The sequence below is a fragment of the Phoenix dactylifera genome, chromosome 3 (genome assembly GCF_009389715.1).
Source record: "Phoenix dactylifera cultivar Barhee BC4 chromosome 3, palm_55x_up_171113_PBpolish2nd_filt_p, whole genome shotgun sequence".
NCBI classification, from domain to species: Eukaryota; Viridiplantae; Streptophyta; class Magnoliopsida; order Arecales; family Arecaceae; genus Phoenix; species Phoenix dactylifera.
This window is the reverse complement of record NC_052394.1, coordinates 6,602,026-6,622,467: the sequence shown is the minus strand read 5'-3', so window position 1 is coordinate 6,622,467 and position 20,442 is coordinate 6,602,026. Positions and strand designations below refer to the sequence as shown.

Here is a 20,442-nt window from a genome sequence, read left to right as displayed (position 1 = left end):
TCGATCGGCGTCAAGATGGCCCATGTGTGCTCTGCGGAATACTTTCTGGCCCCATGCAAGCAGTCTCATGTCCGTCTGGAAGATAAGAATACGAAAGGAGCGGCCACTAGTAGAAAATCCTGAGTACGGGATGGCGTATAGCGGGGGGGAGATCGCAGAGAGAGAGAGAGAGAGAGAAGTCGAGAACTGCAGCCTGGGAGAAGAATATTTAGTAGTCTATGCTTTCCTTTTCGAACTGCTCCCATCTTTACCCAAGTTGCCATGTGATCCCATGTGCAGCCTCTCTTTTTTTAAATGCTTATGGATAGGCTGGTTTTCCTGGGCTTACTCATATCCTGCAGAGCCGTCCGTCGGTTCTGAATCTCTCAAAGATATTTTATACGTTGGAAGTTAGCGTGGCACAAGAAATGCAATATTTTCATGCATGAGAACCAGTTCAGTATTCTGGGAACTTGGGACTAGATAAGGAATCTACAATTCATTATTTAGATGACATGAAATATTAATACACCGACTAAACTGTGCTTAGAAGGCAAAGGGAAAAGAGACACGCAACTGCCATTGATGCTCTAAATTTTACATACATGTATCGGATCAGATTCTATCTAGTCTTTCAAATCTTAGAATTGGCATGGTGGATGATGGAGAAGAATTCGTATCTAATACACATGGTAAGTGGCCGAAGAGATGCTGAAGAAGATTTTGTAGATAATAATCGGACAATGCTGTGGGCACCGGCCAGAAGTTGTCCAAAAATATCGGATGAACATGAAAGAAATGAGAATGGAAAGGTAATGTGTCATTAAACAATGAGGCATATTGACTAAATAACTGTATTAAGAAAAACATTACATTTAGGTACAGATGACATGTATGCAATAAACAACTTAGGAGGCTCGCTTAAGTCGTACAAATGTCTCGAATTGGTATTCGAGGCATTAAAAAGAAAAAAGAAAAAGAAAAGAAAAGAGATAAAGAAGATCCAAAGTAACATGAATGATAATAGCTGATAGTGGCAAAAGATGCAGTCTTTAGCAATAATCAAATGGCAAGCTTGGCTCAAATCATGGCATATTTCATATGTGTTCTGAACAATGATCTCCTTAAACTCAGAGTTTCGATAACTAAAGCACTTGTACAGTACGCACAGGTTAATTTCAATAATTCAGTCCTAAAACTGTCAGCGGTGGAGAATCTGGCATAAGTTGCAGACACTAAAGAATTGCACCGTCATCTCCCTCTACAAACTGTGAGAGACTCAGTGGGCTGGTTCTCTGATCACGACATTAATGAGCAATACCATTTAATATGCAAACTGTAGAGATTAGTATATATCTTAATCTCTAGTGACCTCTGACTAAATGTTAGTATTTGAATGGTAGGTGACAACCAAGATTTGTTTATTTTTTGAACAGTTGCTATGGAAGTTGAGAGGAAAAAAGTCTAAAGTTTCCATTTAATATCTTCACCTTGGGAAAGGGAAGGAATCACCCAAAACATGGTAACAGAAAAAAAAAAATAGGATTTACGTAAATCATGCATTGTGATATGAGCCAAAACTCAAAGCCCAATAAGAAATCCTAAATTAATATGACAGAGAAATGTCATCAAGAACTTTTGCAAAATAATCAGTTAGATCACAAGGTCCTCAGTACGTAGGGTTCAATAAGCTGTAAAGTCTAAAGCTCCTACATACTTAATGTTGCTGCTTCATGAACACGCAGAGGACAATGAGAAGGATACAGCTAGGAGTTTATAAAAAGAGAGGTAATAAATCGCCAAGAGAAGGGGAGAAGGAAGTGTACGAGAAGCTATGTCAAAAAGCTAATTCTATTCTATTCTTTTTAATAGTACTTGGTTTGCCACATGCAGCGCACTAGAATCAAACTTTTTAGATCCTGAATTTGAGCTTAGGAGGCTGTCTAATGATAATTTTTAAATTCTTAACATGATTTTTTATTCCAGCAGGAAGTTCTAAAAGTCAAGACATCAATTCTCAACAGAGATGGCCTAAGGAGCATAAATTAAGACTTAAATATCAAAGCAGAAGCCTGCAATCCATGTGCATGGAAGCATCAGATGGATATTAAATAAGAAGGCCCACTGAGAAGTTTAATAGAGAAATCTAAATAGAATAGTTTCATGCGCAAACCGCATACCCGCAAAGTTAGAAGCCAATTATTATGAACTACTGAACTGAGATTCTGTTCTTAAATTAAAAACCAAAACAGGATTAGGCATCAACAAGTGACCGACTTAAACTGTTCCTGATAAAGTTAAAGAAAGTTCAGTATCTCAATAATCAGTAAGCTGTCATCTTTTTGAAAGAGTTGCAGGAAAAGATCAGAAAAATTCACCTTTTTTCACTTTTTATCATCCAACAAACAGCAGCCCAAAAAGAGGAATTACTAAGACAACTGCCTTCAGTCTGCTTTACACATCCTCAAGGTCTATGGTGTGCCATTGCTGTTCTCCAGAAGGTCCCTACAAGTGTTTGACAGCATCTGATTTTATCTGCAGAGGATAAGATTCATGGAATTTAGTTAGAAAAACGGAAAAGGTCCCATTGCTTTCTCTCATTTTATGTATCATTTGCTTTATCAACCAAATATAATACAATCTAGTAGGAGGACCTATTGTTCACCACTTTATTCACCCTCACACCAAATTTAGCTTCAAATGAACGGTGGATCACAGTCAGGATGGTGATAAAAGGCTAGCTAAACAAGGCATAAAAATTTCTGTTTTCTGTTATGGGACTCCGAGCAGTCTAGTTTCAGTTGGTTTATACTGTTCTTCCACTGGTCAATTTGCTCTGCTTTTATCTTTTCCTTTCACTTCAGTTCCCTCCGTCCACGTCTATAAATACACCTCTCCTTCCTCACACCTTCCTCATCCTCTCTCATTCTTTTCTTTTGGCCAGTTAGGCTCTCATTGCAAGCCCTCTGTAAGCGCAAGCTTCTACTCTTACTTTGCTCTGGAATCCTCTACTTCTTTTAAATTTCCACTCATTTCTATGATGCCACTTTTCCTGCAGGGAATGGAGTTTATTGCCCTCTCCCTAGTTTCCCTTCTCACCATGTTCGGAGCTGTTCATGGATATGGCAGTGGATGGTCTGATGCACACGCTACCTTTTATGGAGGTGGTGATGCTTCTGGGACAATGGGTAAGCCTAGAGGCCACCAAATAAAGATTCCCAAATGCAACTACTACTTCTCTTCAACTCATCAACTCTTTCCTTTACCATTGTTCCTTTCCTCCAGGAGGAGCTTGTGGGTATGGAAATCTCTACAGTCAAGGCTATGGGACAGACACAGCAGCATTGAGCACTGCTCTCTTCAACAGCGGACTGAGCTGCGGAGCTTGCTTCGAGATCCAATGCAAGGATGATGGGAACTGGTGTCTCCCGGGGTCTATAATAGTCACCGCAACAAACTTCTGCCCACCAAATAATGCTCTTCCGAACAATGCTGGAGGGTGGTGCAACCCTCCCCTGCACCACTTTGATCTCTCTCAGCCAGTTTTCCAGCGTATTGCTCAGTACAAGGCAGGCATTGTCCCTGTTCAATACAGAAGGTAAACACTTCAATCAGAAACTCAACCCATCTTATAACTCCGATTATATTATTCCTTATAATTCCTGGTGGAATGAAACAGGGGGGGTTATACTGCACCCTTGGCTCCAAGGAAACATTACAACCAAAAGCTCTGTAAAGTCATCCATATTCCTCATAGCTCTGGCTTCTTGCCTCCAATCTGTAGAAACTCCCACTTCCAACAGCATCCGTTTCCTAAATATTTTTAAACTCAATAACACAAAGTTCTGACTCCTTTCTCCTAGAAACCATATTCTCTCTGTTCTTCATCATCTGTCTTTTTTCCTCTAACCTCTGTCGGTATCAGCTTGAATTAAAAGGCACAAAGATCTTTCCCAAGACCCCTAAAATAACTCCTAGAGAACCTTTTTCCCCCCAGCAGCACTAGCATCCAACTTAAGAAAACATTAAAAAACAGAGACTTCAAATGAAACATTATGATTTATTTCCTTTTGAAAGAGAGCCTTTATTAAAACAGAAGATCTCTATTTCTTTTTAAGCGAACAGACTCTATGTAAGTCACAAACGACTTCCTGTCTCTCTCTCTCTCTCTCGGATCTCAAATACTATAGTTCTGAAACGAAATGCAACATTTTTTTTATCTTGCAGGGTACCCTGTGTGAAAAAGGGGGGAATCAGGTTCACCATCAATGGCCACTCCTACTTCAACCTGGTGCTGATCACCAATGTAGGTGGCGCCGGGGACGTGGTGGCGGTGTCTATAAAGGGATCCCAGACTGGGTGGCAGCCAATGAGCCGCAACTGGGGCCAGAACTGGCAGAGCAACAGCTACCTCGATGGCCAGTCCCTCTCCTTCCGCGTCAGCACCAGCGATGGCCGTACTGTTACCTCCATGGACGTCGCCCCTCACAACTGGAGCTTCGGCCAGACCTACGCCGGCGGGCAGCTTTAAGCCTCTAAAAACTAAACCGGCATCCATTCCCTCTAACCTCAATAGTAGTCTGATGAGTCCACGTGTACTATTGTCCCATGGTGGGGTTCTCTTTTGATACGACCCTACTTTGTCCCACTGAGTTTTTTCTTTTTCCTTTTCTTTTTTTTTTACTTATGATTGACCTTCTCTTCCTGGCCTTATATGCAATGGGAGAGGAGGACACTATCTGAGGGTGGTGTGAGAGGGCTTTCTAGTTCTTAGGGAGTCCCATGGGGTTGCGTTAATGGGGATGACAAATGGCTGAGGTGAACAAAAGGTTGGTCACCCGCCCATGAATGCTTTTCTTTTCATGTACTTCTCTGTGACAGAGGGAAGAGTCATTGTAATCAGCTTTGCTGCTGAAATATTATAAGATATTGAATAGATATATAAGGATATTTTATAAAAGAGCTCGTGAAATTGAGCATTATTCCCAGATGAGGGGTTGGAGAAGCTAGCGTTTTATTGCCTTGGGAAAGGTAGAAATCTCGTAAGGAATGGAAAAAATTCTACATGGCTTCGAATAAAGAGGTAACCTCTAACTCAGCATATCGAATCTGTAAAACAGTATTGGCAGGATGAATCCAAGCCACTGCTAAGTGTTAAAACAAAAAAAAATTAGCATGGATCGTCCTGACCCCATAGTGGTAGGAGCTTCATACGCTTCCTCAGCATATGCAAGAATTGTTCTAAGATATTTGGTGTTAAGGTTGCAATGCACGGTGCATTGAAAATCAGATATATGATCCGTTTCTGCGCCAATCTCCCAGTGCAGCATCATAGCAGTGTTTCTTTGCACTTTAGTCCCTGTTCAAATCCTAATGTGCCATACACATCTATGCCAGCTTCAGGGACTGCTTATTTCTTTGCAATAGTTTACAGCATGCTAGGCCTGCCATATTACAACCCACATTTTCAGAGGTAGATGCAATTTCTGCAGGCTCGATTCGAGCTCTTAGAATTAAAGTCAAACATGCATAGCGAGGAATGAACAAACATTTACCTGGAAAACTAACATTAGTTCCTCTTTGTCATGCAGCATCGAAGCCAAACTCTAGTAACAAGGGTCACCTGTGTTTAACACCGGTTTGCAAATCTTCCTAATGTGGACAAAGCAGTGTAACTCCTGCTTAAGTAGGAAAAAAGATGATTGATGTTAGAAAAGCAAGTGGTAATGAATAGTAACAAACGCAACAGATGATGGATGACATAAAAATAGAGCTAGCGTGTATATAAAAAGGTAAAGATTTGGAAAAAAAACATCAACTTAGAGCAGGAAAACAAGCACGCGTGATGTCGCGACAATGTATCCTTGTCATAGCCTACTAATGGAAGCCAGTGATGATGTATGGATGTTAGACTACTAGTAGCTTTAGAGCTGGAGCATAAGAATCTAAGAAGCAGGAACTGTTCCATCAAAAATGATGTAGAATATTTAAGAATTGAGTGCCATCACCTTGCATTTTACATAAAAGAAAGAGTAGATACTATATGCCTGACTCTCCATTCCTTTGGGACATGCAGATCCGCATCCAGCTTCTCTACCCAGATTCACAATAGTCATGCACTAGGATTCTATATATATTTATATATATATTGATGAGAAGGGACGTAAATCCACCCAGATTTATTTGTCATAATATCACATTAGTGGTGGTGAAAGTTGCAGTCACTCCATAGACTTTATCTGTTTAGATTGAATGATGTCACTCCTTGTATGAAACAACAGGCATACTGTGCTTTCCCTGCAGCCATAGAAATGACTGCAATCATCAAATGATACAACTTGAGGCCCAAATTCTTTTTTACAGTAAGAAGTTTTAAAGAGGTATACCACATACTTTCAAGCAAAGCAATTACTTTGGGTGGGGAGGAAAAACAGCCATTACCTACAAAGATGAGAAGAAAGGACAGTTAGTTTGCAGGCCATTATCTACCTCTAGAAATCGGTTTCAAGCTGCGCTTGAAATATTGGCCTAATGATAAGACCCTGCATTAATCAAACTGCTCTTAAATCGGAGATCAGAATTGGAAAATATTTATATCATTTCTATCCATCATAACCTGAAGAACAATGAACCAAGAATGAGGTTCTGGTAATGTAAAACTCACATGTAAATATGCATTGAAACAGTGGAAAAGCTCCCATATAATTTGCTTGTCATGGCTTCTAATGTCTCTCTTGCACAATAAAATATAAGAAACATGAAAAGTACCTTCCTTTTTGATATTTTCCAAATTCACTGCATGTTGCATAATTTACTCTTGTTTTTATTTCAGAGAGAGAGTGGAACGCCATAATTTCATTTTCCCTAAATGATACACATGATATATCCTAATTTTTCATTTATCCCTACCTAATCCTCTTCCCTAGGACTCCACCCACTCCCATCTCCAGTGCTGCCGTCTCATTCCTCTCTCCTCCATCACAACCTCCACCACGCAATTCAAAATTCGGATGCAATTTTGACCTTTTCTCCTTAACTTTATTTAAGTAAAACAAAAAATATTTAAGTCATTTCAGGAGGCAAGATATAAGACAAACTACAAGATTATTTGTTCCTTTCTCACGCCTTCTTCTTCATGTTGCCCGTCTCACTTCTCCTGCTAGAAGAAAGGTTGAAGGGCTCTCACCAAGATCCCATCTGAAGGAGCGAAGTAGAGGCATTGGAATCCCAAGATCTAGATAATCAGAGCATTAGGTGGACCTAAACTTGATTAATAACCTTTGTAGGGTCCATGCAGAATTTTGCATTTTCTACTTACATATGGCCACTTACTCGAAGTTCTTATTTTCATATGGTGATAGCAGAATAATTATATAGTCAATGTGTAGAATATGTAAAACAAAAAATAGAAATAGTTTTTAATTGTTTAATTATTTTTAACCTAGATTTCTATGTAATGACCATTGAATAATTCCATGATCTTAATATAAAAAATAGTAGGGGACATTAAATCAAGTCCTACAACCGTTTAGTTGTATAAAATTTAGATGTTATATTCTAAAATGGTCTGTAATATTTATACAAAATATGAGTTTTATGTAAATTTGATCAGAATTGACTAACTAGATTAAGTGTGTTTGATGTTGTTCTGTTTTATAAAAAATAAAGGAGGAGCCGAAAGGTAAATTTTTTAGTTTCTTCTAATTTTTTTTAAAAATACTTTTAGTATAATATCACCAAACAAAAGGGTTTTTGAAAAACATTTTTTTTTTGCTTTAAAGCCATAAAAGCATTTTAAATAAACCTAGATATAATCTCCACAGACGTATTGCCGACTTCACTAGTTCGACTTCGATACATATGCACCCTTTTTTTTTCTATTTGCGAAATGCGCTAATTACTTTTACGAGCCCGACGCTGAGGGGAAAGAGGGCATGCAGCAACCCCAAGCGGCGGTCTCCGGTGCAGCTCCGCCCCAGGACCCACCGGACTCCGGCGGCGCCACCACGGAAGCTCCTCCAAAGCAGGTGGCTCTGGCCATGGACCGACTGGCTCGCGCCGCCCGTCTCATCGCGGACATCCGGCTGGGGGCGGATCACCTCCTGGAGGCGCTCTTCTTGGCCGCCGACGGCCCCCACCACTCCAACAAGACCATCCAGATCATTCTCAAAGAAGAGGCCTCCATGCGCCAGCACTTCCAAGATCTCCGAGCACTCGGTAATCTCCTCTTTCACTCATCTCGACGATTTCCTCCAATTCCTCTGATTCTAGGGTTAGGGTTTTTCGATTCTTTATTGGCTTTCCAACTGATTCTTTGAGTTGGAGCGATAAATAGACCTAGAATCGATTTCAGGGGGTTGATAGTGGCACTGCTACAACTTCGAAATTTGAACTCTTTTCTTGAATGTAAGTAGCGAGGTTCATTTCGTTTTGGGGGTAGTAGTGGTTGCTACCCTCCAGGATCTTTGAAGGAAAAGTATTGTTATTCCTGGTGTTTCCACGTCTGGTACGAGCTCTTTTGTATCCATGAATTCCAGTTGGGAGCGATAACTTTCAGAAACTGTTAACAGAATAAATATTTTTTATAGGAATATGAATATAAGGCATTATGGATCTGATGTTGCACTTTTTCACTTGATGGCGAAGCTTTAGTTCTGGGAAAATTAAAGAAGCGCCGGCCTTATATTTTGCTCTCTCAAAGAGGGTCACTTTGCTAAGCCTCGATATTTTTCTTCTGCTTCAATTATTGGCTAATAGCTGTCGGCAAGGTTTTCGTTGCAGCTGAGGTATTGGTTTGAAGCGTCAGTGGGCAACTGCTGGGACAATATATTTGTATCATTGGTTCTTATTATCTCTCTGCTAATGTAATCTGATATGTCTGAGATATCAACGATTGTGATATTGCAACATATCCTGAGATTTTCCATCCTTCTTTTAGCACTGGAAAATGGGTCTTTTAACATATGAATATCAAAATCAATGCCTTAAAATAGTTATTAATATTGATTTTATTATATCTGCTGTGGGATCAATAAGTCGGTTCTTGTATATTATCTGAAGTCTTGATGCCTTCCATAAATTCTGCATGTTTCATCCTGGTAGGTATGAACCAAGATTTCAGTTCATCTCAATAACAGTCAACCAGATGCTGATATCTCAGCACCATAACTTTTTTTGTCAGTTCCAAACTGCGTAGTGTTGTCTAAAGACATGGGTTTCACAGGGTTTCAACAAATTTTATGAAATCTATGTCAAGTGGCAAATTGTCATTTGACATTTCCTTAGAATAGGAGCATTTAAGTGAGGTGAGATTGTCAAGGAGCAAAAAATCTAAATTATGGTACAGATGATGTGTAATGAATTGGCAGGATAATGTTGCTTAATTTTCAATATCCAGTTTTGATTAGTTACTTTATGTTTGGGAAGTAGGGCTTTCGAAATGAGTGCATGGTTTAAATTTTTAAAAAGGTATATACTTATGATGAAATGAATGATCTTAGAGCAGGTGTGGGTGCAGGATACCTTAGAAACACTTTTAGCAATCGAGTGTTTAGGAAGTGATTGCAAGTTGAAGATTTTGAGAGATAACCTAAGCATGTATATTACCCTGAGTAGAATATTCCAGCTATTAAGTGCTGTACGCTAGGGTATACTTGTATCTTCAAATATATTAGGTAGCTTTCCTTTTTCCAAGAAGAATCAATAAATCTTTTTAGTATTTTTCCTCTAGCAAAAAAAAAAAGTACTGTGATATGACATTTGAGTGAGTGGAAGCATTGCTGACCTTATAGTGTTAGTGAATGAAATGACAATCAATCTCAATTTTCCTGATCTTACTATTATATTTAAAATGGGTCAAACATGACCAGCCGTTGAAAAGGAACTGGTTATCTCTTATTTGGTTAAATTTAATGCGGATTTTGTTGACTTTATACAAGATTGAACCTTTCAGACATAAAAATTGCAGGAGGTTGTATTTAGAAGCCTGAACCATGTGCCATTCTACCATTCAGGTGGTGATGTACCTGTGATCTATAGAAAATAAAATTTCAAGATGTTCATATCCCAACTCTTTTACCAATACAGTTATGCAGCATGCACACTCCTACATATAGACATACACTAAAAAAGAAGTGCAAAAGGGGCAAGTAACAAATACTGATTTTCCCTTATTGTTACCATCATGTGCCTTTTCTTCTGCTTAATCCCAAGTGCTGCTTGTGCAAACTTGTGCACTCATTTATGAACCTCTGTGGAATTTATAGACACCAAAAAGTCTTGAACCTCTGATTGCAATCTGAGCTGGTTTCAGATTCGAAGAGCTTCTTCGATAGACGAGCAGATAAGACATGGCAATTTAGTAGCTATGTTCTCTGAAAAATAATTTTGAAATCCTTGTGGAGGAAAGCGAATATTCGTTGAAACATGGAGTAATGTTCTTCCCCAACATTTTTCACCTTTTCTTTTTATTTTTCCTTCCTTTTTTCCCTTAACCATGCACTCATTAACCACTCAAAACTCGCCATTGCTTTTGCCCAACTTCTGGTACCTCTTCTTTCCTACCTTGACTTCGGTCTCCATCCCTTTCCTTACCATTACTGAGTCCCGGAATCAGCTTACAGTGGGTGTGGAGGAGCTTGTTTATCTGGCAGTTAGATATCACTCTTTGAAGAGGTAGACTGGGTTGGCAAAGACTGCCCTTGACTACCAAGGACCTCAGGATCCTCGCATAAAATTCATTCCAAAAACCTAAATTCCTTCGCACTAAAATACAATACAGTGAAGTTTACTAGCCTTTTCAACCCTATCTGACTATGTGCAATCATTGTACCGTTGTCCCATTCACCCTCAACCTAGGCTACATAGTTCACTGTTGATGAGGAAAATATTGTACTTGATTGAGCTGGGTGTGAAGGGAGTGATAGTGGAGCTAGAGTTTAGAAGACAGAATCCAAGAAAAGAAGGAAAGAAAGGCACTCGTGGTGTTCTTTTTCCTAATTTATGCCTTCCCTGCAGAAACTAACAAGTCCGAATGTTTGACCTCCAATTCATTCTAAATAGCGCTGGTGGGAAAGATATTAAAACATTCTAAGGTTACTCATATAAGAAGAATTTGTGTAAAGAATATGCGAGCCTAACAAACATGGCCCTCATTACAGAGCAACTCTTCTCGAATTGCCTTGTTTTGTTGAAATGGATCATTTTATGGCCCATGTTAAAACCATTTGCATGATAAGATTCTAAAAGTTCTTAAGTATTTCATATATTTGCAATTTAGCCTTTTAAATTTTCTTCTTTTTTTTTCTTGTTAGGAAGACAATTGGAAGATTCGGGAGTGTTAAATGGGTCTCTTAAATCACGAGGTAATTCTTGGGGTTTACACATGCCCCTTGTTTGCCCAGATGGTGCTGTTGTTGCATATGCTTGGAAACGTCAACTTGCTGGCCAAGCTGGTGCATCTGCGGTTGACAGAACGAGGTAGGCTGAGTTAATTTTGTAAGCAGCTGTTGGTGAAAGCTGCTTAAACTCTAGGAGACTAGTACTTTTCTATGTCACATGAGCATGTTCCACACTGAAATTGTTGTGTCAATGATTATCACACTATTTTCATTCCATATGAAAATGTTCTGACATATGTAATTTTATGTTGTCTTAGAGCATTTGACTAGGAACTTAAATTTGAAGAGAGGGAATGTGGCATTTTCTCTGTAATTGGAGCTAAGCAATTTTATTTGATCCATTCAGTAGTCATTTCCTGATTGATAATCTTGTTTCTATTGCCTAATAAATGTTCACAAGGTTTTTTTGCCTTCCTGTCTCTTCTCTGCACGTGTCTTTAACCAAAAAGTTAGTCCCAATCAGAATAGGCTATCGGGACTAAAGGTGTCGATGGTTGTTTGCAAATTGAGATTTCTGATCAAAGCATTGATGTCAAAAGGTGTCAAGTATTACTGCATGGTTCCAAAGGCGGCCAACTCGTACGTGAGTGCAAGAAAGCCAGATTTAACCGCTTTTAAAAAAATGACCCACCACTTACAATATTTAACAAACTAAGCCCTAAAAGCAGGCTATCACTTACAAGGGAAAAATTTTAAACCCTCTATGAAGTACTCCCGTATATTGATTTTAGCAAATTAAGCCTCAAAAGCAGGTTATATTCCTCCTGTGATAATCTCTTTGATAACATGAAATAACCTCCATGCTTCTATGCATTCTCATTTGTAGCTAGATTCTTAACAGTGTCAAACTTTGTAGCTCTGCCATTCCCATCAAACATGGAGGTGTAAAATGGTTATGGTGCAAAAGGTACACATTGAATGGTCTGCTTGGTGTTATAATGCCAGCCATGCCATTTAATGGTATAACCTTTATGCATCTTTATGTTGCTAATATGATGAGTATGGCCTTCAAATTTAAGTGCTTTTCTAAGCTAAAATAAGCAATCTATGGTCTTGAACAAACACCAAGCATTTTGTTTACCCATTTCAGCCTCATTGGCACACTATGACTAGCAATCTTGTGGAACATTTCATGTTTATCAAACTAGACATATCAAAGATATTAATTGCTTTATTGCCACAACTTCAACTGACTTTGTGCTCTAGAACCAGTCCACAGTTTCTTTCATGGAACTGCTTGTGTGAATTCTTACAGGTCTCTTTCTTTCGCAGACCAAATATGTTACAAAGTTCATTTCTTTTTTCAACATGTTTACCTGAACTTCTTGATGGTGACTTTGGGCCCTGTAGCATTCAAATGGTTATGTTTCCTTCATATTTGGCTCTCTTTTATATATCGTTCAATGGTCATATCATTTTATAGCTTGACCTTTTGTGTTAATTGAAGGCCAGTTGTTTTTTACATCAAAAGGACTATTATCTTGAGATAAACAGTTTCTTCTAATCTTCCTAAATTACTGTGCTATTAATTCTGATTGGTTAAGCAACCCAAATGGTTGCCACTCCTTTAATAACTAATGCCACGAAGCCTTCTCTCCTTTGTGTCATTCTTCTGATGGCGCACCCTGGCCACATTTGTTACCTAGGCTTGGTATGAGCAATTATGTGCCATAAATCAAATTTGTTTTGTTGCTCGAAAGAAGGATGATAACTTATTTAATGGACTGTTGGAAGCCTTCTTAGCCTCAGATTCTTACATCTGTAGTAGCTACTAAAGTACTATGTCTGCATGTAAGCTGAGCTATTGGTTATGCTGAGGAAAATGTTATTATTTTGGGCAAACTTGATAATTTGTAAGTGGAGGACTTATATATGTTGTTTGATTTCTTTTTAAATGTGGGAGTACTCCTGCATAATTACTCATGCAGAATACTCAATGTGGCTTTTAGAGCAATAATCTGAGTATCTTAGGATTCAAAACTGACTTGATAATCCTGTGGCAAAGGTACAGACCTCTGAAAGAGCTCTAGGAGATTGCAATGCATTGGTTTCTTTATTGCTTCACACAATTAAAATAGAAGAGAGAGTAAAATTTGGAACTCCTCATGAAACTGAAACTGATCTTGATATTTATATTTTTTATTTATATTTATGATTTCTAGGTTAGCCCTCAAGGCATTTACTGACCAGAAGAGGCGGTTTTTCCCTCTCCTGGAAGATGAACCATTTGGCCATTCTCATGATGGGGAATTTGGAGTTGCAAAGAAACAAAAGACTTCCCACGGATTGCCGACAAGCCACAGAGAAGAGCTTAATGAAGTAAAAACTTTGTCTGATATTCTTACAGATCTGGAAAATAAGGTACCCAACATGAAAATCTTCACATATCAGCGCCTAGATTGGTTGAAAAGAGCATCCTTATTGTCGTCCTCAGCAAACGAAAATTCAATAGATCCATCCAAGGAACAGAGCATGCACAACCCAAACAAACTAAGATCAGGTTCAGTTAATGCTGTTGCTGTGGATAAGGTCGCTGTCATTGAGTTGTTAGTGCCTTCTGTTTTCAGAGCTGTGGTATCACTGCATTCAGCAGGATCTGTAAACCCTGATGCAGCAGCATTTTTCTCTCCAGATGAGGTACTTGTTTTCCATGGGCTTTTCCTGATTATCTTAGCAATTGAATTTCTGGTTAGCATCATTAGTATTATTTGCCTTTATATCTTGTTTAGTTATTAGAGCATTGTCTTAGGTCTCAACCAAGGTGGGCTATCATCTGTAGTTTATATTGTTACAGACTTCTTGTCATGTTTATGTAACAAATTAATAGTTTGATTTTAGTTACAACAAATCTTTTGGGTGTGTTCATGCTCTTATGCAGTGAAGTTGCCTTCTTTTTTTTTTCCTTTTCTTCCAAACCTCATGGCCACTGCTATGCTGCAGTCTGATCTTTTCAGTTTGGAAGCTTTAATTTTTTGATTATTTGTAAAGTTCATTTTGTCAACCCATATGCATATGCATGTATATGTTTCAATTTGATAGCTCTATTTTTTTTATTGTTTATTCATTGTTGTTGCATATGTGCACTCATGTGCATGTGAGAGAAAGAGTCATCTCTGTGGTAGGTATTATGTTTAACTTATGCTTGTTTACTCATGCATCCTAAATTGACATGGAAAATTATTTGCTAAATATTTAGTTCCTGACTGGTACCTTGTTTAGGGAGGCAACTACGTTCATTCGAGAGGTTTATCAGTTCATCACGTATTTAGACATGTGACGGTAAATGTTGCCAAACTTTAGGCTTCCTTCCTCTATATTTCTATTTATTATTCATCTGCTCCATGAGGCTGTTTCTGCTTGATGTTAAACTGAGGTAAAGGAAGTGAAAATGGGGGCATGACTCTCATTTTCATTTCCTTTCTGTAACTTTCTCAACATTATTGAACATGGTATACTGAGAAGTTTGTTTGCATTCGATTCATCTTTATTCTGCAGGAACATGCTGACAAGGCATTGCAGTATTTTCTTAGTGTGGATGCTAATACATCACTTTCTCTACTTCTGGTACTTCTACTTTCTCCATCATGTGCAAACACATCTTTCTTTTTATAAAAGCAATGTCCAGTTTAACGGAATAAAATTGTGGTTTTTTAACATGTTTGTATCAGGAATAATTGTATTCATGTCTTTCCTTTTCAAACTCTTTGTTACTTATGGCATAGAAGGATTTGTAAAGCTGAGACGTATAATTAGCATCAGGCTTGTTGCTATTGGTCATGTTAATTCTACGTAGATCATACTGACACCAGTTTTATTGAACTTTTATATTTTTCACAGCGTTGGATCTACAGTTATCAAACACTATTTACAAAGGTTTGCAGGTAAGAAAATTGTCTCTTTAGGACATGATGTACGTATATGCTGTTATCTAGAGTAAAACCTACATTGTTTTTATATGTAGCAAATGTGGGCATCTTCTGTTGATGGATAAATCTTTAGCATTGCTCTTGCCTCCTGTTCACCGTCCCTACCGGCAAACTTGCACAACCAACTTTAACCAATCCCATTCGACACCATCAGCTAAGGTCCAGAATGTAGATCTTAACAGCGCATATCATATTGGGTGTTCAGATGAAGTCTAATGAAGCTTGTGTCTTTTATCAACTTGTTATCTCAACTCCATGGTGGACTACATTTGTATCTGGAGAGCAATATATTTTCTAACCAAATGGTAAGAACTCTTTTAACTACCTCTAATATAAATTAAATGCATTTGGAGCTTTTGGCTTAGCTCATATAAATTAAATGGCTCAAAAGTTATCTTTTCTTCTGCTGCTACTGCTTATAGTCTGCCATTATTTGATTCTTCAGTCAGTTGTATAACTTTGCAATTTGGTGGTTTGACAATTCATTTCCTCATATATGTGTGCTTTTGTTTTAGCTCACTTCAATTTAGTTTATTTTCTTTTGTTCATGACAGCTTGAAATAATATGCTTCCTGAAATCTGGTAAGGGCAGCTTGGTATTAAAAATTGAGCGCTTCCATGATGCTGTCCTTGTAGACTAATAAAAATTCATCTATTTATAGCAGATCTAAAATCTTGTGCATCCAATCCAGTTAGAGGATTTTCAGCCAAATTTGCTTGTGGTTATTTTTTTGTGGTTTTGACTTCTGACTCATCGTTGAAGAAGCTAACGGTGAGCTATGCACTAGTATGAGGATATGATTAGTGGTTACAATATTTCTCCTTAGGTTTCATCCCAAGGCAAAGAATTTAGGAACCTAAATGCATTGAACACAAATTTATGAAGTTTGTATGTATAAATTGGAATGATAGGAAAGGACAGCCAGATGCCTGATATACATGAGTAAACACAATTTCCTGCATACTTCATCATGGCTTGATGTTGCATGAAAAGTTACATGGACGAGGTTTTGTGAATCAGGGAAAAATGCAAAAATTTAGTTTATACATATTTTAAACAAATTCATTTTTTTTAAAAAAAAATCATCAATGCGTCTATCTTCTATAAAATGAAAAAATAAAAAAAAGTTAGCTGTTGTCATGGATATTAGAAGACAATTATAAACACTTTTTCTGGCACCTTATTCTCGGTATCTAGTACTTTAGCATTGGTGCACGAGTTTGCATGTGAGATCATTGGTTACTGGGTTTTTGAGGTCACAGAAGTGCAATGCACGCGTTTGGGGTACAGTGGAAGAGGAATGTAGGGGTTGGAGTCTGGTGGACCATTCTTTGGGAAAGAGGGCAGAGATTTGAAGGTAAAAGAAAGTACCGTGGAGTCAAATAGGTGATGGGCCCCACAGTGGAGGGACGGGGCTTAAAATTTTAATTGTTATTATTGACTTTCCTCTTATTTTATTTGTGTTATATACTTGCTACAGCATCCAGTGATTCACCTAGTTGGCTCACCATGTTGCTGGATCAGCCCACAGAGAGAATGGGCTGAGCTTGACCTCATTGACTTAATGATAGGCTATGTAGAAGTGGATTTACAGGAAAGCATTTTAATCCTACAATTTTGGTTGAAAGGTGAACCATGATACCATACATCCCAATAGATAACTTTAATTTGTTAACCTTGATATCTCTTGAAGTAACATTGTCGCTCCAAAGATAGCTCAAGAAAATCAACACAAGTCTCCTACTTTTATCTATTGTATTTTGTGACTTCCATTGTAATGGTCACGATCATGTTACAGGCATATGCCTATTATTTGTTCTTTCTGGTACCAAGTGCTTTTCAACTGCGGCTATGTAGCGTGTGTGCATCTTAGGCAGTGGGGTTATTTTCTTTGCTCCAATCCATTCTCCAGTAGCCTATGTAGTATGTCTCAACCAACTTTATATGACAAAGCTTTTTCGACTTTCTAGTTCTTTTATGAACAACAGTGCTTAGAACATCATCAGTCATTTCAAAAAAATGATGCAAGTCCATGTCAAACAGTCACAGAAATACCTCACTTGGCTTGAACATGGAATCTCTCCCATTTGGAGGTTTGGTGCAACCACTGGGCTCGGGCCTGGTTTGCTAATGACTTTCTGGATGAAAAATAACTAAGATCTGAAGGACTATCTAGATGTTGATTATGGGGTTATTTATAAGAAGTAGTGAAGACCAACTGGCACACTTGGTTATGTATATTTATGATTGACCTTCAAGTGAAAGATGGATTCTGTTCGGAAACCCTAGTTAATTCCCATTCCCCAAATTTAGCAAAAGGTGAAATGATTTGGCAGTGCTGTAATTTTAGAATTTACTCTTCGATAAACTTTTGGTTCATTTCGAACAAGATAGCCCGAAGAGTTGTCGCAACCAAGTGCCTGGGAATATATGTGCGCAGCTACTAGAACGAAAACCTTCTGTTATCCTGAGTGAGATGGTACCATATTTCCCAGTTCAAACAAATTTTGGGAATTCACCACCTTCATATGATATGGTCATTAAGTCTATTACTAAGTTTGTACCAAAAAAAAAGTCTACTAAGTTTTGTACCCAAAAAAAAAGTCTGTACTAAGTCGTGTTGAAAAATCTTAGATCACAGGCTTGCAGAAACTAATGTTATAGATATTACTTTTATGACTGCTCTGTTATTGAAGTTATCCTAAAGCTTTACAGGTGGAATCAGATGAACCACTATTTCTTTTTCCCCTAAGAGTAGTATTTTCATTTATAGGATACTGAATTGAACTCTGACAGAAACTACAATGTTCAGGTGATGTTGTCAAGAGAATAGTTGGAGATTCTTATGTTGAAGATTTGGTGTCTTCTCGAGCTACATGTCTGACTAAGTGTATCTGAAGCCCGCTTCTGATAGTAGTCAAAGCTCATATAAGGTCAAGAAGTTAGTAACAGTTTGACTATAACTACGACCACTGTCATTTTTGACAGTTTTAAACTGTGGTTAGTTACTCCATTGTTTATATATCTTTTGATCACGAACGGAGGAAACATTTTAATAGTTCTTTGGTGATTATGTCGTTCTGTAATGTATGCTCCTTTAGATCATTATCCCAAGGCTTACAATTGATAATGATGCTCTTTTGGATCATTTCAAAGTTCATGCATGGGTAGTGATTTGTTTCTAGGCTACCCTGAATTCAGTTCATTTGCTGATGGTAGTTGGCTGTGTTTTTATGTGCTATTGATGCTTCCATGGAACAATTTTTTGAGTGATGTTTTTGGTGTATGACCCATGTCATGCTTCGTCATTGCCATCAAAAGAATTCTATGCAAAATACTTGTTTATATCTGCGGTTGAACGGCCGATGTCATGAATGCTGCCTCACCGAGCAAGGGTCCCAGCACCTCCGGTGCCTTAAAATGCATATGTAAAAGAGAGATCATTTCTAGAATATTTTTTTTCAGAGATGCGTGGAATGGGCTTAGCTGCATGAGTATCAGTGTGTCTACTCATCCTTCTCTTTCCGGGGTCCTCATCCTTGTGTATCATCTGTGCTATGCCATCACCATCCTCTCCATCATTATCATCGCCGTCATCTCCATTGTTGTGTAGGCATTCTACATTGGAGTTTCTATTTTTAGTTTGCTACGTTTCTGAGGAACAGGAAAGATATGCTTAACTGATCGCAAGTAATCTTGTCTTTGTCATCTATATCTTATGCATATATCCTGGGCTTTATACAATCATTCCTGAGTAAAATATGACAATGCTCAAAATCATGCCTGATAAATTACAATTATGAGTTCATCTGTATGATGTATGTTAAACAATTGCATCCTTGCTGGTTTCATCATGTCCTTGATGTCTACATTATAATACTCTTCACCCACATAGGCGCCGCACTTTTATTTTAAATTACATAGCAGGTGACGTACCAAAAAAAAAAAAAAATTACTTAGCAATTGTGATTTGGAGTTCTGGACAACAGTATGGGGCACCATCTAAGATAATTAGCTCTTGTCATGTATGGGCAACATTGATTAGGGCGACTTTTTTTCTCTCTCTTTTTATTTTAGACTGATGAGATGAGTTTCCAACAACTTGAAAAAAAAAAAAAAAAAAAAAGAAACTTTAAGTAACACTCCCTAACAGGCCCACTTGTGTGATTTAATTCAGAGGCTGTTTGTTTATAATAATACAGAGATAGTTGGGAACCACCTAATCATGATTCCGCATTTAAATTAGTACGATACGGGACTTTCCAACCAACAATATCCTTTGATTGCTCATTTAACTAGTAAGCGTGCTGGTAACATGGCATAACAGACCAAAAATATCCATGTCATTCTGAAAGAACAATGGTGGAGTCATCAATGTCTTTTAGGCTTCATGTGAGTGCCGGAAAAGGGACCAAACATTGAAAATATGGGACATGCCAAACTCTCCTTTGACACTTGGACTGACTGAGTTCGAAGTAACGACATAACTAACAAGTTTAATGCTCGCTTAGGTAGGGTTAGGTTTATGTATATCTAGGGTTTAGCCCAAAAAAAGAGAATTATTTAAACGTGGCAGCCTTTTTAAGTCAACAATTGCAGCGCCTACAACTTGATTAGTGACTTGTGAAATAGATTATAAAGGCATGCTGAACTGCTTAACTTATAGCTTGGGGTGGTTGATGACATTTGAAAACATGGCGTGCGTGGATCTTTAACCTTTTCTTTGGAATGGAAGAGTAACTAATCCAAGGAAAGATAATATAAGTAAACAAAAATAAAGCAGTTCACATGTGAAGTTTTGAACCTATGGTAAATTTTTCGTCTTTCGGTGGGCAATGGTTGAGCTAACAAGAACAAATGCCTTTTAGCTGTGGAATTTGGACGCTAGTGGCTTAGTGAATTTACAAAGATTGATCGTGAATTTGAAGTATTAAAGAAAGGTGGGCTATCACTTTTTTAACATCAATTACAGTGGAAAAAAAATTATCACCAGTATGAACTTTTGTAGACTCTCGTTTTCATAACAATAGACTGGAATTTCAGCTGTAGATCAAGTTATGATTCGTTGGAGCTTGCAAATGTTCTTAAAACTGTCTCTTAATTAGCATGACTTTAATCTTTATCAATGGTGAAAAAC

General features: G+C 38.0%; 2 protein-coding genes across 5 annotated transcripts; both read left to right on the top strand.

The window, feature by feature from the left end:
* The first annotated feature begins 2,790 nt into the window (after positions 1–2,790).
* On the top strand, positions 2,791–4,939 carry LOC103712558 (expansin-A15-like). 2 transcript variants are annotated; one of them, XM_008799109.4, is made up of 4 exons: positions 2,791–2,947; positions 3,038–3,167; positions 3,265–3,577; positions 4,207–4,939. In XM_008799109.4, the coding sequence occupies exons 2-4, from the start codon at positions 3,041–3,043 to the stop codon at positions 4,508–4,510; spliced, it is 744 nt and encodes a 247-aa protein (XP_008797331.1). In that variant the 5' UTR covers positions 2,791–2,947; positions 3,038–3,040; the 3' UTR covers positions 4,511–4,939. The 2 variants fall into 2 exon arrangements, with proteins under 2 accessions (XP_008797331.1, XP_038980344.1); XM_039124416.1 differs by lacking the exon at positions 2,791–2,947 and having other exon boundaries at positions 3,020–3,167.
* Positions 4,940–7,855: 2,916 nt separating this feature from the next.
* On the top strand, positions 7,856–19,115 carry LOC103712557 (mediator of RNA polymerase II transcription subunit 27). Of its 3 annotated transcripts, none has more exons than XM_008799108.4 (8): positions 7,856–8,196; positions 11,292–11,457; positions 13,541–14,015; positions 14,598–14,657; positions 14,874–14,942; positions 15,216–15,259; positions 15,340–15,609; positions 18,771–19,115. In XM_008799108.4, the coding sequence occupies exons 1-7, from the start codon at positions 7,914–7,916 to the stop codon at positions 15,518–15,520; spliced, it is 1,278 nt and encodes a 425-aa protein (XP_008797330.1). In that variant the 5' UTR covers positions 7,856–7,913; the 3' UTR covers positions 15,521–15,609; positions 18,771–19,115. The 3 variants fall into 3 exon arrangements, with proteins under 3 accessions (XP_008797330.1, XP_038980343.1, XP_008797329.1); XM_039124415.1 differs by lacking the exon at positions 18,771–19,115 and adding an exon at positions 18,102–18,546; XM_008799107.4 differs by lacking the exon at positions 18,771–19,115 and adding an exon at positions 18,118–18,546 and having other exon boundaries at positions 7,857–8,196.
* The last annotated feature ends 1,327 nt before the right edge of the window (positions 19,116–20,442 follow it).